The sequence below is a fragment of the Phaseolus vulgaris genome, chromosome 3 (assembly GCF_000499845.2).
Source record: "Phaseolus vulgaris cultivar G19833 chromosome 3, P. vulgaris v2.0, whole genome shotgun sequence".
Taxonomy (NCBI): Eukaryota; Viridiplantae; Streptophyta; class Magnoliopsida; order Fabales; family Fabaceae; genus Phaseolus; species Phaseolus vulgaris.
Genome location: NC_023757.2, coordinates 11,268,011 through 11,285,880, shown reverse-complemented (window position 1 = coordinate 11,285,880; position 17,870 = coordinate 11,268,011). Strand labels below are relative to the sequence as shown.

General features: G+C 33.2%; 1 protein-coding gene across 3 annotated transcripts; it reads left to right on the top strand.

Annotated features, from left to right (window-relative positions):
* The first annotated feature begins 340 nt into the window (after window positions 1-340).
* On the top strand, window positions 341-16,509 carry LOC137806645 (uncharacterized). 3 transcript variants are annotated; one of them, XM_068606858.1, is made up of 14 exons: window positions 341-765; window positions 851-913; window positions 1,467-1,910; window positions 2,462-2,533; window positions 4,730-4,855; window positions 4,965-5,177; window positions 10,542-10,589; window positions 12,773-12,934; window positions 14,188-14,349; window positions 15,066-15,159; window positions 15,242-15,360; window positions 15,451-15,495; window positions 15,709-16,055; window positions 16,152-16,509. In XM_068606858.1, the coding sequence occupies exons 1-13, from the start codon at window positions 415-417 to the stop codon at window positions 15,940-15,942; spliced, it is 2,133 nt and encodes a 710-aa protein (XP_068462959.1). In that variant the 5' UTR covers window positions 341-414; the 3' UTR covers window positions 15,943-16,055; window positions 16,152-16,509. The 3 variants fall into 3 exon arrangements, with proteins under 3 accessions (XP_068462959.1, XP_068462960.1, XP_068462961.1); XM_068606859.1 differs by having other exon boundaries at window positions 363-765; window positions 16,155-16,509; XM_068606860.1 differs by lacking the exon at window positions 12,773-12,934 and having other exon boundaries at window positions 363-765.
* Window positions 16,510-17,870: the final 1,361 nt, after the last annotated feature.

Genomic DNA, 17,870 nt, shown 5'->3' with positions numbered 1-17,870 from the left:
CTATTAAATTTTCAATTTTTTTTATTTCTTTTATTTTTTTAAGAGTATATAATAACTTAAATATTTTAATTTTTATTACAATTTAAATTTCTTTAATCGATAACATTATTTAAAAACTCATTAAAACTAAAATGTATTTTTTTTTTTACATTTTAAAGAAAATATAATTTTCACCTCAATAAAATACTTAAGATTTTTGCCATTATCAAGATAAATTTATATAAAACAAATTAAATTTAAACAAGATTTTTACTTAATAAACAAACAAGATTTAAACAAGCTTTTTTTTGAAGTTCTTATTTTCAGTTTTAATTTAAAAAAAAAGTGCACCCAACATATCTTAAGAGAATGAAATAGAAAATGTGTTATCCGAATGAAGCAATTTCTTGACTTCACCAACACCAACACCAGAAGATGTTCCTAGTTCCCTCTCCCTCCTCCTCCTCCTCCACCTGCTTGATAAAACACCACCACAATGCTGTCTGGTTTCACGGTCGCACCCATGGACGAGTTCCTTACACCGGCAGTGAAACACGGCGCATCTGGTGTGCAAAGAGAACCGGTAAACAGAGGTACCCATCCGAGAAGAAGAAGCTGAGGACAAAGGTCAAAGAGTTCTTATCCGAGTCCAAGGAGAAGGACAAGTTTGAGGGTACGTGGAGGCTCTTCAAGCTCGCCGTTCCACTTCATGAAGACCCTGGCAAGGACTCTCTCCATGTTTCCGATGCCCTTCTCCAACAAATCGCCAAAGTTCTTAAGTTCCCGGTACTCAAGCAAACCCACCCTTCCCACATAAGAGAAACCAATAAAGGAATATACTTTAAGTTTCATTTCTTTCTCTCTTTCTCAGGTTGCTTCTATGTTGCCAGCAGAAGCTTTTACCGTCGTTAGGAAGTCTTTTGATGCTAGAAAGGTATGTTTGTTCAATGTCAAACTAAAATTCACTCTTCAATATATTTGTGCATTTCATTCCTTGTTGTCTACATTTAGAACAAATTTGAAAGAGGGAGAGAGACAATGGAGGTTAAATGGGAAATGGGAGCGTGCATTGCCTGGAGTAGTGGGGTGGCTGATATGGCCCTTATTGTGGTCGCATTGCAGTTTTAGAGACCTCCATAAGCCAAAGCCTTAATCTTCTATGATAATTGCAATTGTAGATGGAATTTTGAACTTTCTAGTAATAATAATTAGCTTGAGGTTTGCAGAAATCAATATTTGCCATGGTTTTGTGCAATTGTTAATTCTCTTTGTCACGGATTAGTTAATGAGTTAATTGGTTTATATTTCAATTCTTTGGTTTTGGCTTGTGTGTGTGTCAAACAATAAACAAAAAGCAGAACATAAACCTGAGGAGATAAATCTATACACGTGTGGAATCTTTGAAGCAGTTAATTTCAATTTGAATTGACATAACTGAAATACTTTCATTTGCATCCTCTTATTTTGTTTTGCTGATTGTTTTTTAGAAATTAAAAGAGCCCAAATTTGTACATACTGTGGATTTGGATGTCCAAAAGCTCATCAGTCTGGAGCCTCGTTGTTGGGACTTTATTTCACGGCTGGAGCCTAGAGTTGGCCTTGTGGAACGTGTGCATGATGAAAGAGATTTTTCTGATCTGGAAAGTATCATTCGTGAATGTAAAGAAAATAAAGAAGCTGTTTTGGCAGGGGGAAATGGACATAGCATTTTCTCAACGGAGTTGTGCAAGAACCAGGCTACTAGAAAGCCAAAAATTGCGGTAGTGGGTAGTGGGCCTTCTGGCTTATTTGCAGCTCTGGTTCTTGCTCAGCTAGGTGCAGATGTTACATTGATAGAAAGAGGTCAACCAGTAGAGAGAAGAGGGCGGGATATTGGTGCTCTTATAGTTCGTCGAATTTTAGAATTGGAAAGTAACTTTTGCTTTGGGGAGGTTTGTACTAAGCATCTTGATTTATTTCTTTTAATGATGGTTTATTGTCTCACAATGATAAATGGTACATTCATGATTGTTCATCACTTTTGACTTAAAATGAGTTTGTTTTTGGATTTCTTACTAGGTCCATTCTACTCTTATATTAAATTTTGCTTTTACATGTCAGGTTCTGACAAATATGCCATTTTTCTCTAAAAGAAAACACATGGAAATATTCTTTTGTTCCATTTTTGCAACTTTACTGCTTGTTACTTCAATTTGAATTTTCTTCAGAATCTATCTACGAAAGCCAACAGTCAAGGAGATTATTATCACGTGTTGCTTGAGTTAATGGAAATAATATGCACCTTTTTAATGGTCATCTAGACTGCAATATTTATACATTGCTAAGGCTTTTGAATTGCGTATGAAAATCATAATTGGGTTTTAAAGGTAGTTTGATCAGCTCAGTTGTGATTCTCATGTTTCTTTCTGTTTAACTAGTCTTCGTCTCATATGAGTCTCTTGTTTATTTACTTTGTCATTTATTAAGGACTTATGTGTGGCAGGGTGGTGCAGGTACCTGGAGTGATGGAAAGTTGGTAACCAGAATTGGACGCAACAGTGGCAGCGTTCTTGCAGTTAGTCCTCTTATGTAGTATTTATAAAGTTTATATGTGCATCCCGTGTATGTGTAAAATTGATGGTTGTAGACTTATTAAGAAAAGATTTCTAACTGATAAATGGTTTAATTCTACCCTTCTTGAAGTTAAAATCAGATGCTCTCATAATTTGTGATGATTATGAATGCAAACTGTTTGTTGCCTTTGTCTTGCAAGGTATTTGGGAACTGTTGATAGACTGGAGAGAGAAAACTATATTAAAACTGAATTTTTCGTATACGAATACATGAGACAACTCTATATATAGATCTGATATAAAGAGAGAACTGACAAGGGACAGTTATAACACACTAACTGCTGAGAGTTAGCTTTAAAAAACTAACTCTCTTACAATATTCATTCACCCCTGTAAAATCAAGGTGGCTTAGATGAAGATGGAAGCTCTATCACTTTGTGTTGTTCCTAAGAAACCAAAATCAAATAGTGGAGAGGGGTTTGGTGAAAACATCAACCCATTGATCTTGAACAAGAATGTGCTGAATAAGAAGTTGCTGGGAAAGAACCTTTTCTCGGACAAAGAACAAATTGATATCCATAGTTTCTTGCAAGCATGCAAAATAGCAAGAGAAACTGTATTTTGGTTGTCATAGTAAATAATAGAGGTTGAAAAAGGAACTCGTAAGAAGTGTTTCCACCCAAAGAACTTCAGGAGTAACTTGAGCAAGACTCATATCCCCTATTTCAGTAGTGGACCTTGCCACAACAGGTTGTTTTCGGGACCACCAAGAAATAAGATTTAGTCCAAGAAAGATGGCAGCTCATGAGTAGATCTTCTGTCATCAGGGCCAACAGCCCAGTCAACATCACAAAAGGCTTGAAGAGAATAAGGTTGACCAGCAACTGCAGGTTGAATATGAAGCCCATGATAGAGGGTACCTTTAAGGTACTTAAGAATTCTCTTGATAGCAGCTAAATGAGACTTGGGAGGCTTGGCCATGAATTACTTTGTTCACTACAAAGCTTATTTCAGGTTTGGTGATTTTAGTGTACTGAAGTGCTCCAACCACTGATCTGGATTAAGTTTTGAGTCAGGTGATCAGCTCCATTTTTTTTTTTTGAGGGTTTACAAGTAGATATCATAGGAGAGGATATGGCTTTTGCTTAAAGCATATTTGTCTTTTGCAATAGGTCTTTAATATACTTGCTTTGAGTAAGTAATATCCAGAAAGAAGGTGTAATTTCAATACCCAAAAAGTAATCAAGTTGTCCTAACTGTTTGCGAGAAAGTATGAACGACTGAGCTGAGTAATAATCTTCTGAGTAAGGCAAGGAGAGCTGTCAGTAATTATAATATTATCTGAATCAACCAGTGGATAAACAACATCAGAGTTAACATGGTATGCAAACAAAGAAGGACCACACTTGTTAGCTGTGAAGCCAAATTATAGAAGTGTGTTTTGTTACTTGTCAAACCACTTCCTTCGAGCTTGTTCAAGGCCATAGAGAGACTTATTTAACATGCAAACGAGTGAGGAATCAGCAGCCTCAAATCTTGGAGGTTGCTGCATAATATAGATAGTCTGTTCAAGAAGTCCATCCAGAGAGGCATTGTTAATGTGAAGTTGATGCAAAGCCCAATGCTTAGTTAGAGCAAGGTGATACTTAATTTGATAGTAACAGCTTTGGTAACTGGAGTGATGGTTTTAGTAAAATCATATCCAGAAAGTTGGGGAAAACCTTTAGCCACTAATCTGGCTTAAATTTGCAGATAGTACCATCAACATTTTTCTTAATATGAAAACCGTCTTGCAGCCTATACTATAACTTTTACAATTTTTTATCATACAACTGCGATTAATAGGATAGCAGTTATTAAACTTGTTATTATGAGGACTTAGGGGTATATATAACATCGAAAATTACTTATCCTATACTATACAAACTGTCTGATATGGTAGCAATTATTCTTGGAAAATAATTGATGGTAGTTATGTAGTAGGATTATATCCTATAGTAGGGTGTTTAATTAGGCAATTGTGTTATCTGTAGTGTGTTGATACAATACTCTATAGTCTCCATTATATCCTATTCATGAATCTTCTGAACATTCAGAAAAGACTGGCTTCAACAAATATATTTTATTGGCTTATCATTTGTCCCATCAATGTCTAACCTTTATTTCTTACTGAAGTTGTCTTGATATCTTCTTTTTAGATTATGAAAACTCTAGTGCAGTTTGGAGCTCCAGAACAGATATTGATTGATGGAAAGCCTCACCTAGGAACAGATAAGTTGGTCCCATTGCTTCGCAACTTTAGGCAACATCTGCAAGATTTGGGTGTGAGTTCCAATAACCTCCTTATATTATTAAAAATAAATTCAAGTCATTATAGTTTTCCTCGTTGTTGTCTTCATTTTGTCCAATTAACAATACTGCTTATTTTTCTAGGTCACCATAAAGTTTGGGACGAGAGTGGATGATTTAGTTATAAAAGATGGACATGTTCTGGGAGTCATGGTATCTGAATCAGCTGATAAATCATGTTTGACAAGTACGAAGATGGAATATGATGCAGTTATTCTAGCTGTTGGTCATTCGGCTCGTGATACATATGAAGTACTTCATGCTCATAATGTGGAATTAATACCAAAAGATTTTGCCGTGAGTTTATATTGACATTGTGTTTTAATCTTTATTTCAATTTATTAAAGTTGGTATGCTTATTTGTCCATAATCATCTGTTTGCATATCCCCATGTAAGATTTGTGTATTCCTCAGACAGTTCTAACTTCCAAATGGTAGAGCTGTGGCTTCTTCATCACTGCCATGCATTGTTTACAAGTTAGGCTTGATTCATGTGGGTTTATTTTAATTAGATAGTTGGTTCAGTTTTTGTTTGATATTCATCATTTGACATTAAGAATTATCTTCTATTCTTGTCTTTCCCATATGTCTCATATATTTGAAAGTGCCAGTTTTGGCACTCAAAAGATTGAAATCTCAGCTGACATTGCAGCATTGGAGTTTATTGATCACTATAATGCATGATCAATCCTTGAGTGGAAAGGAGAATGGTCTGCATTATGTTGCCTTAAGGGAGACCTATCCTAAATTGTAGATTTAATGGGTTTTTAATTTTTCTTTTGATGGGGTTGGGATGTTTCTCACTATGGTAGAGATGCCATTAAATTGACCAAATGCAATTTTATTTGATATAAGAGGAAATTAAAAGAACAGTAAAAATCAAGAGGATGAGGCATCCTCCCATAAGAAGAAATGTCCTTCACAATTTACTATAATAATTAGTAAAAATAAGAAATGACAATAGCCAACTTTTTCTCAAGCCAAAGGACTTAAGAGATAGAATCATGTAACAAGGCATTCCAATCTCTCTTCATGTCATACGTAATGAGCAAAACACCACCGACAAGAACAAATCCTCTCCTTTATGAAAAACACTTGGATTTCCTCAAGTGTTAAAATCTTGTATTTTTTTAAATATCAATTTTAGAGTTAAAATATATGCTTTGATAATGTCACTCTAGAGAATCCTTTCCCCATAGAAAAGCAAAAGCAATAGCCTTGTCCCAAATCAGCAACTAAATTTCCCTAAACTTTTTTGTGTATCTTTCCTTTCTCACCATAGTATTAGAGAAAAAGTCCAACACCCTATGATTCTGACTAAGTTGTGTCTTAGAGTCGCTAAAGGAAAAGAGCTGATCATGCAAGTACTTTGTTTGACAAACGATTAGAGCACCATTCTACTTTGTCTGATTAATGATTGGTCATCACACGTACAATCAAGACTCTAAGCTGACACGAACTTAAAGAATATTCCTAAAGCTTAAGTCTACAATGCAGAGCATGTCTTCTCCGTCAGTCGCCAAAGAGATTTGTGCCAAACATAAGCTTCATTTAAATTTCTCTTGGAATTCAAACTAAAGTTGCAATATGCACCAACTATCTTAACACTAGCAATATTCAACTGACTTAGCTATATGTCATGTACGGTTTGCACTTTTACCATTGTTTAAAAGGTTCTGGTACCATAGAAGATAAGTATGGTCAGCTATCGAGGACGTTGCATGAAGAGAAGAACAATTAATGCTACGTGTAGAGCATTTAATGCTTCTCAACGGTCAAGCTCATCAGACGAAAGAAGAAGAAGACATTCAAATGAGTTCAAAGCTACTTAACGACCACATAAGGGAATGCAACAACTACTTTCTTTAAGCCTATATAAAGACATGCTTCAAAGAGAAGAACAAGAAGCATAGCCATTATTTCGCAAGTGCTGAAATTCTGCTGATTTTTTTTTGTGTGCTAAAAGCTTTGTAAGAATTGTTTGTGTTCATCCCAGTAAACAAGTAGAAAGAGCCTAAACCTTGTGTACGTCGAAGCTACCCTCTCTAGTGAGCTATGAAGCTCTAATGTGGCTTTGAGGCAGTGTTTATGTGCTTCATACGCATTGCCGACATGGACAGACAATGAATGTGTGAACGACAAGATGTCGGATACGTTGTTTTGGGCCGGACACAACCCAATCCTTGGATGTGTCGGAGGTGACACAGTCCACCCATTCATACAAGTGTCTCGGCAAAAAATCTCACCTGAATCCATTTTAATTAAAGAAAAAAAAAAGGGTAGAGAAACAAGAAACAAATAATCTATTTATTCCTTACTAGAAGATCTTCACATATCCCCCTTTAGGAGAAACGAGGTAGACACACCCTATAAGTTACAGGAGAATTACAAAAGAGAGGAACAAGAAAGAAAGAGGAAAAAGAATAAAAGAGGAAATTTTGTTACCATTCAGCGTCTCTCGCAACAGGAGATACAGTGCAAGAAATTGTTGCAGTTGTCATTAGTTGTTGCAAAAGAAAGAAGAAAAAAGATAGAAGAAAGAAGGTACACAAGGAAGTAAGAAGCAAGAGGGTTGTTTAATCTTTCTATTTTTTTTTATCTAAACACGTTTTCCAACAATTCAAATTTATATTATTATATTGATACTTTGTTATTTTTTGAATTCCTATTACAATCTGTGTTTGACATTGCCGATTACAATTTTACTCCGGTGTTTACATTATCAAATTTATTATCTTTTGTAATTTACAAATTTATTTATATGATGTTTTTTTTTTCCATTTAAATTTGAATGATATTGTTTTATTTAATTTATGTTTTCTTTTTTCAATTTGAATTTAAATGTGACTTGTTATATAGTTATGTTATATTGTTTTTTTTTACTTTGAATCATATATTTTTATTTTATTTTTTATTTAACCTACAAACATAAAATTATGCTTTTTATAATTTGATTTTTTTTTTTAAAATGGTAAATGAAACTCTTATTAGAGATAAATATTACAAAAGGTTAAATTAAACTTTTACTTTTAAAAAAATAAGTCTTAAAAGATAATATTTTTTACAATAATCATACTGAAATTAAAAATATAACATAATATTAATTAGCACAATTATTTAATATTATTTTAAAAATATATAATGTATTATACTATAATTAATTTTTAATTTGTGACATTTTTTTATTCACAGTAAATTAGTTTCTATAAGATAAATTTATTTGATTTTATATTCAAATAATTTTTTTATATTTAATTTATTTTTGCTATAGAAAATTGAGATGAAGATAGCTAATCAAGCTAATGATAAAGAAGATGAAACATAACCTTTGTGGAGATATGTGGTACAAATTGTAATTGATAATGTAGTTGTATGTAAGGCAGTGGTTATGCTCATAGAATCAGGTTTTCCTTCGATCTATTAGACTCCTTGTTTAGTGCACACCTTGAATCTTGCATTGAAAAATATTTGTGCAGCAAAAAGTACGGAAAAAAATAGTGATAGTTACCAACAATGCTCTTGGATATAAAAGTTTAAAAAATGGACTCCAGGAGATGACTATTAGTGATGAATGTTCTTCTTACAAAGAGGATAACGTTAACCTGGATAGTGCATAATTTGTGAAAGAAACTTTGTTGGCTGATGATTGGTGGATGAATGTTGACTATACACTTTCTTTTATTTCCCCTGTTATGATATTCTCATAAAACAAGCATGGATATGACTACTCTTCACTTAGTATATGAAATATGGGATTCAATGATTGAAAATGTGAGAAATGTCATAGACCAACATGAAAGAAAGACATAAATTGAACATTCATCCTTTTTCAAGGTAGTAATCTCAATATTAATTGATCGTTGGATGAAGAGTAGCACATCACTTCATTGTTTTGTATTTTTTAAATCTAAGGTAATATATTATATTCTTAAATTATTTTAATGAATATATTTTGTTGAGTACGTTTTATTTATAATATCATAAAATTATAAAATTATATTAATTTATGTTTATATATTTTTAATGTTGTAGATATTATAGTCATAAATGGTTAAATGAAGATTTACAAAAACTTGCCTCACATCAAGATATGAAACTTATAAAAGAAAAAAATGTTTTAAGAGGTACTTTGATGATGTGGATGTAAGGATACAAGTAAATATAGAGTTTGCAAACTTTTCAGATGGAATAAAAGATTTTGCCGATGTTGACTCTTTAAAGGATAGACGTAAAATGATGCAAATCATGGTTGATTATTCTTGGAACTCATGCACCAACACTTCGAAAGATAGCTCTTACGTTACTTAGACAATCATGTTCTGCTTCTTGTTGTGAAAGGAACTGGAGTACCTACTTTTCTATAAATTCTTTGAAAAGAAATAAGGGCGGTTGATCTAATATCTCTCTATAGTAATCTTCGTCTTCTCTCAAGAGACTCCTCAAAATACAAAGAAGAGAAAACTAAATTGTGGGGTGTTGTAGGAGATGACTTTTCATTTGATGATAATGAGATTCTTGAAATTGCTAGCTTATCTCTTGATGAACCAAACTTAGAAGTTGTACTTTTCAATGAGGATGAACAAATGTAATAGTTAAACATTATAGTTTACACAAGTTTTTCTTTTGTTAGGCTTTTTTTTATAATTGTTCCTCTTGATTTTTTAGATTATGAAGTATAATTATTGACAATCATATATATGTGTGTGTGTATATATATACATATATCGTCGTGTCCTATATTTTTAAATTTAGTCATACCTCCGTATCTGTGTCATTTTCGTGTTTGTACCACCTATGTTTGTGCTTCATTGCTATTAAGCACAAAACTTGATCTTTTGATAACAAAGACATTGTATTTTGTCTCAAGCTAGGATTGACTTCTTGTTGAAAGAATATTCGCCTTGAGTCAAGAGTAGCTTGTTGAAAGAATACTTGGGTTAAGTCAGGAGTGACTTGTTAAAGGAATGCAAGCCAGTAGTGGCTTGTGAAAGAATACTTGGTTGAGCTAGAAGTGACTTATGAAAAGAATACTTGAATGAGGTCAGCCAAAAGTGGACCGGAGCTGAAATAATAGTTGATTGTACTTCACAGCAGTAGTCTGCTTCCTAGAACTTAACTTGTTGGTCAAGAACTGGACATAGTCTGTGCTATTAGGCGAATCATTATAAAAATACTGTGTAAACTCTCTCGTTAATCTCTTTGTACATTGCATGTTAATTACCTATAACTAACATAAGAGGGTGAAGCTTTTAAAACTAAGTTTGTGAAAATCTGAATTGGTTCGTTTGATCATACACTGAACCTATCGTCTGGCTACTAAGTATCAAACAATAATTGTGAAAAACAACAAAATCTTTTAAAACACAATTCAACCCTTCCTTGTGTTTTTCTTGTTTTTCACACATAGACACCAAAGTGCCTTCTTTATGAAAAGCATACCTCTAAATTCAGTAAGTGGAAACTAATATAGATCGTTAGGGCTGACCCAGTTCTCAAAAAATCCTTGATTGACCAATTTCATTTTAAGTTATAACATCATGTTCCCTTTTCTGCTTGTGTAATTTTGTTTCAGTTGAATAAAAATGATGATATGATGTTAAGTTTTTTACACCCTCGATTTTTCATTATTTTTATTTTTATTGCTTTTTACTTTTGTTACAGGTAGGGCTACGGATTGAGCATCCTCAGGAGCTAATAAACAGCATACAGGTTTTTGTCTAGTCGAATAATTTGAACACCTTTGTTTTGTGATTGATTAGTTTAAACTTTATCTATGAGAAGTGTTCCTTATTGCTCATGTAACAAGGATGGTGTCCCAAATATCATTCCCACGAAGACTTATTAGTAATCATCAATTCTCAAAACCTATGTTATCTAGAAAATTGAAATGGAGAGATTATGCATGTAACTTAGAAGTGATATTAAGAGGAATTAAACTGTGATTTTGAAACAACAGAAAAACACTCTAATGGCTGTGTAGTACTTAGAGCTGGGGTTTGACATATATTCAGTTGTTAATAGTTAAACTCAAAACTTAATACCTCCAGTAATTCTATCAGCAATCAAATGGTCTTGATCTTAAGATGCTTATAATCTATTCTCTAGTTAAATGCCCTATTTGCTCCGTTGAATCATATCTTGTGTATAAATAGGGAACTTAGAATATTGTATAGCTATTAGCTGGGATTCTCTTTGATTGTATCTTATTTATTTTATTCCCTGATTATAAATAAAGCTGTATGTGGGTGGAATAATGCACACTTTTCAGTAGAACCTGCTAATTTAAGGAAATGATTAAAGAAAGCAGGCATGAACTCTAAAGATGTTAAATTGACACTGGGGCTATTTCAATTGATACATTCTAAACAGATAAATGACCTGTTGCCGTATTATTATAATTCTGAATTCACAATACAACTGGTGCAGCATTATTGTTAATTTTGTTATTGCATTCTCATATCAAGCATGATAGGGAACAGATATTTGTAGGTTTGAGGGGAGATTTCTTCGCCATCTTTTGTTAAATCTGAAACTGCCATAGTTGGAAATAGTTGCTTATTGAGTGTGTATTTTTTTCGTTTGCTTCTATTGTGGCTGATATCCCCCTTTTTTTTTTCCTTTCACCCCATGTCTCAAGCGATGTTTTAATCTGTTTGCAGAATGCCTCATGGGACTGGCAGATTTTTTAAATGTTTTTTGGTCCCAAAATTTCCTTAGTATCTTCTCTCTTCATTTCAAACCCGTTAAAACAAGACACTGGAATAGATTGCAGGTAGAAGAATATTCATGAAAACACAAGCTATGGGATTTCAAACATCACATAGCACTAAAAGGATAGCACAACCAAATTTTCCAGAGCAAGGAGGACTCAGTTGATGCTCATGAAAACTCAATAATTTGAAGGATCACACTGAACTTTACTGATCATACCCAAACCAATACCAAGTTCATTGTTTTTACCCAGTGCACATGATATGGGCCTTTTTTATAGTTTTAATTTCAAGACAAGTATTTAAGATTTTTTGGGTTAAACTATTCTCGAGTGATAAAAAATCCAAGATGTCATTACACACCAAATCCATCCTTCCATTGAAGAAACTAAGAAAAAAATAAAGTAACATTAAGTGAACATTTTTTTAATCTGTCCAGCACATTGTTTGTGCTTTAATTCTCTTTGGCTGACATTAAAAGCAGCAAAACAATAATTTTGTATATCACCTAAAGTCCGTATAACATGAAATCAAGACAAAGGATTTCCACAACAATAATAGAGGTAGTAGATCACAAATGCAGCAACAAAATTGCACAGGAACACATTGTACACACAGATCAAGAAAAATTGGTGGAGAAAACTACAGTAGCAGATTTGAATTTGCACCATAACCAGCAATTTGGCGCTGTGTAGATGCAAAAAAGTGTGAATGATACTATTGGTGCAGCAGTTCAAAGGGGTGTCCCAAAGAAAGCAAGTTTGATCCATTTAGGGGTGCTTGGCGTTATGTAACAGATCATTTAGGTTTGACACAAAAGAAGTGGACAACTTCGTCATTCAACATAAAATTAGAACTGTTTCATTAAAGTGGTCAAAGTAATATAAATATACTGAGGATGTGCGTATAAATTTGTTCATTTTTATAATGTTTTTTGCTTTACTATATTCTCTTGCTTGATTAGGCAACAATAAATTTATATTGTTGACAGTCTTGTCAATGATCTATAATATATAAAAATTTAATGGGGGAAAGGGTAGGTAATAATGATAACTTCATACAGAAATGTGATGTAGTAATTAACTTGTTCTGTACTGATAGAAGCTTTTTTTATTGTTATAAAAGCTATTTCTCTATTTTCATGATTATGATGCATGGAATTTCATTCATTTAAACGTGTAGTATGCTGAATTGGCTTCCGAGGTATGCCATGGACGTGGTAAAATTCCAGTGGCAGATTACAAAGTTGCCAACTATATTGACAAGGAGGATTTTTACGAAGTATCTAATTCAGGGGTGGCAAATCGTAGTTGCTACTCTTTCTGCATGTGTCCAGGTGGGCAGGTAGGTGTTCTCATTTTACATGCATAGCATATCTTGTATCATATAGTAGAACTCTTGACAGAAATAGCAGAAAAAGTCAATCTTTATTGAATAATAGGGATTATCTCCCTATGAGAATCATACACACTCCACATATTTTTAGAGTCTGGTCGACTCAAATAAAAACTTTCTAATTCAGAAAAGTCCCATTACAATATCCCAATATTCCCCTTTTATAACAACAAATGGTTTACTGTTTATAACAGAAAACTACCCATAAATGGGCATCCAGCTGTGGTCCAACTACTTTTTATGGAGTATTTCTTTCTACACCTTAAAAAATTCTTGTGTTTCCTCCTTTCATTCTAGAATGTAACTTTTGCAATTTAGAATAAAAGGAGGTGGCCCAAGAATTTTACAGACTGCAGGAAGTTGACCCCCTTTTAAACTAACTTGCTTAATCACACGCTTGACCCTCCCCGTTTCCTACCCCTAACCACAGAAAACATAAAGCTGATAAATTATTCCCCCAATCCTCAAAAGGAGGAAGATCCTACCTTCTGGTGAGGACTTATGTTGCTCCGTGATCCACATACCTAACAGCTTGCACATCTTCTGGTTGGGGTTGTAACGTTAGAACAAGTGGTAGAGGTTGTAACTGATGTTGTTGCCAGTGCCGTCTTTAGTAGGCATAACTGTAATACAAGATGGATGTGCTCTGGAAACACTAGCTTGTATTCAACCAAACCAATTCTAGGGGACCTTGTAGGGACCGTTAGTATCAGAGATAACATCTCATTTCTCTTTGCTTGAGATCTCAAGTAGTAAGGTTGAACTTTAAGATACAACCAGTCAGCCACACTGAATTTTACTTCACTTTTCTGAGCAACCATTGACCACTTCAGGTTGACCATCACTTTGGAGGGTATGCAGTGTAGTACTCGAGCTTTGTGCCTTCCTGTTGTTTACGGGGGTAGATCCAAGTACTAAAATACGCCTTTGAGATTCTCATGTTACTCGATATGAGACTTAGACACTCCACAGATACCAAAGTCTCAATCATCATGTTAATTGGAATATGTGTTCTTTGTGGTGCTGAGCCCTTGCACATGAATATTATGGTATAAATATTTACTGATTGATTTGCATGGGGGGAAGAAGGTGTGTGTCTGGCATAATTGTGTCATTAAACTATTGTTTCAGTGTTTTAATTTTGCTCAGCCTTCATTGGATGCCATCAACTCATACTGAATTACAGAAAATTGAACTTTTAGGTTGTTCTCACCAGTACAAATCCGTCAGAAATATGCGTCAATGGCATGTCATTTTCTCGGAGGGCATCAAAGTGGGCAAATGCTGCACTTGTGGTTACGGTCACAACAAAGGATTTTGAAGCTTTGAATTGTTTTGGTCCTCTTGCTGGGGTCAAATTTCAGGTTGGTCTGAATACTTATTATCGTAGCTGTGTTATTATTAGGTTTTGCAAGGTATAAGATGAGATCTAAGGACAACTGTTAGTCAGTTAGTCCATTAATTAGTTAACTTAGTTTAGCTAGGAGGACTAATTATAGACGGGAAAATCAAATTAGACAGGATCATTCTGTGAATTTGGCAGTTTTTATGGAAGGAGAATTTCTGTTTTCTCTTTCCTAGGTTTGTTGCAGACTTGCAGTTCTTATGATTTTTAGTAGTTAAAGTCCGTGCCCTACTGTTAATTGTTGAATTATGGGATTTTAGGTTGGGAAGAAATATATAAATGGCATTGGCATTGGCATTGGTTATAAAATAAAAGAGAGTCAATTACGCTGACCATTTAACAGCATTAATTATAATAACATCATTCATTTCTTTTTTTCATCTTTTTTATTATCAAAAGCAATGTATGAAGTTAAACTTGAGATCTTAATTGTTCAGTTTTTTATTAGTAAATCTTTCTTTCATTCCCTAGAACCTTATTTCAATCCTTAATTATTAAATAATAGAATATATAAATTTATTTCCTGTTTCTCTGTCCTTTAAGTGTAAGTGATATGACAAATGGACCAATATATTGCATCAGATGCAAAATTTTCAACTAGTTGGTCAATGTTCTTGTTGTTATAAATTGACTGTATCTCTGTTTTCTCTAATACTTATAAGTTATATTATCTAGAGAGAGTTCGAACAAAGGGCTGCTATGATGGGAGGAGGAAATTTTGTAGTGCCTGTTCAGACAGTTACAGACTTTCTTGAGAACAAGTTGTCAGGTAAAATTATTCACCACTATTCTTTATTTATTACACCAGGTTCTCAGCTTATAGATGAACTCAGCTTGATAGTTTGTGCCAGTAACATCTGTACCCCCGTCAAGTTATCGGTTGGGTGTGAAGGCAGCAAATCTCCATCAGCTATTTCCCATGCATATAACTGAAGCTTTGAAACATTCACTTTTAACATTTGAGGAAGAGGTTTGCAGTTTCTCGTGTCCTTTCTATATTCATAAATTTATCCAACAAAAATACTAAGAATAATTTATCTATTCATGCTTAACTTTTCAGTTACCAGGATTTATCTGCAATGAGGCCCTCCTTCATGGTGTAGAGGTAATAAAAAACATGCTATCCTTTTTGGTTCGGTCTGATATCAGTATGTCCCGTTGTATATATGATTTACCAAAATTCTGCAAATTATTCCCTGATCCTGCCTACTGGTTCAGTATGAAGTTGTTGATTAAAATTTCCTCACAAAGCAAGTGATTCTTTTGATTTTGCTTCACAACTGCTATTTATTTGTACTAAACAAGGTTTTGGTTCCAGACTAGGACTAGTTCACCCATCCAAATTCCACGCAATATTGACTCTTACGAGAGCACTTCAGTAAAAGGACTGTATCCGGTTGGTGAAGGAGCAGGCTATGCTGGTGGGATCATTAGTGCAGCAGTAGATGGAATGCATGCTGGTTTTGCTGTGGCAAAAAGATTCAGCTTATTTCATGGAGATGTTGAGTCTGTTCTGGGCAAGGCTCCAAGTGTCGGAGTTCCCAAGTACTAAGAAGATCTAATATCAACTCTTAACAAGTGATATTCTACATTTTTGGTATATAGATCAGCTACAGATATTGGTAGTCAAGGTTCCATACTAGGTTACAATGCTGAATATTCAAGGTAATTCTTTACATATTTTTATTCTTGTCTCAAAACAGTGCTGTCAGCTTTTCGTGGAAGAACACTGATTATAATTGATTTGTCATATTTTGTCAGAAGGTTGTCCTCCAGACTGATGAACTGAGATAGGGATGAAAATTTTCAACATTCATTTAGGTTGCTGTTCTTGACATAAATTGAATAGCATACCCGGATACTCATTTGCTGCTAAGAAGTTGAAACTCATAGTAAGCACTTGTGAACATTTGACCCGGTGGCTGCAATTTTGGAGGAATACAAATATGACTTAACGTTTATGTAGCTGCCCATGATATCTAGAAACATGGAATGTGGTATTTATGAAATAAATTGGAGTATGTCACCATTAACTCCAGATGTATATGGTCAAGTTCTTATCATGTTTTAACAACATTGACCGTTTCAAGAATTGATATACACATAAAATTCCTTCTAACACTTCCAGAACCCAGTGCAACATATTGCATGAACCTACCAGATAAACATTTTTTTTTCTCAATTTGGAACTAGTGATGTAGAAAATGGAGCAAGGAACGTAGCAAGCATGATCCCTTGTAAAAGGGTAAAGGAAATTGGTGTAGACAATAATTGGAATTAATTGGAGACGAGTGTAGTCACATTTTAAGGACGAAATAGGGACTGGAGTGTTGGATTATTCAACAAGAAAAGGTGACAATGATGAATGTTATATTACACTTTTAAGGGAGGTATAATGAATTTTGATTAATTATGAAGGGAGACATAATTACTTATGTTTTTAACTCTAATTTATTATGTTTTTTTTAAATGCAATATTTAAGTCTTTTATCTTGAGTGAAAACTTTGATTTTTGTTTTGATTTTGACATTCTTTATTTGGTTCCATGTGTAAGCATTCATTTTTGTGACGGTGAAACGAAGTTGAGAAGCAAATTGAGATTTTAGTAAAACGATAACAGTTTACACAATATTTTTACGTACGAAATAGATGAAATTATTCGCAAAATAATTATGTATGTTTCGTGAATCCGAGCAAACGAGAACATTTAGTTGTGAATGAAAAATAAAATTTGATAATTAACTTCAATACATATTATTTTATAGAACAATATATTCACACATTTGATTAACAATTATAATAATTTAATTTTATAGAACCTAAAATTATTGTATTTGGATAACAATTATAATTATTTAATTCAATATTAAGAATAATTATTTAATTTAATATTAAGAAGTTATATAGGAATTACAATTAGATTTGAATATCTTATCCCGTAACCTTCATCATGGTGAATATGTCCATCAAAAGATTAAGACACTTTAATACATATATGAAGTAGTACAGAAATTTTGTATATTATTATTTCTTTATTAAGTATATCTAAACAATTTTTGCAGTGGTTCGTTCATAATTATTCATTATTTAAATATAATTTATACTAATTTTTAATAAAATAAACCAAACAAAATTATTCATTATTTATATAACACAATTTATTTTTATTTTTTGAATCACATCAATCTAATATACAAACTTATTAATTTCCACTCAATTCAAACCACCTCATTTTATACTTTTTCTTTCTTTTTACTTCATCCTAGTAGAAACAAAACATAAATGAGAATACTCCCTATTTTTTTATATTGCTGTTCAATGAGAACAAACAATTATAATTGTTAGATTAATATTAAAAATAATAAAGAATTAAGATGAAAAAAATTAAAATTAGATGAGATGTCTTTCTTCTTTTCATTGTTTTTCTCCATTATTACAATTCATTAAAAACGTTTTCATAATTGTTCTTATGTCATGAAA

Excerpts from the sequence above, each read along its gene's own strand:
- LOC137806645 (XM_068606858.1), top strand. The coding sequence starts at position 415 with ATGTTCCTAGTTCCCTCTCCCTCCTCCTCCTCCTCCACCTGCTTGATA. Across the intron at positions 2,534-4,729 it reads ACAGTGGCAGCGTTCTTGCA|ATTATGAAAACTCTAGTGCA; the intron begins GTTAGTCCTCTT and ends TCTTCTTTTTAG. Across the intron at positions 15,160-15,241 it reads TCTTGAGAACAAGTTGTCAG|TAACATCTGTACCCCCGTCA; the intron begins GTAAAATTATTC and ends AGTTTGTGCCAG.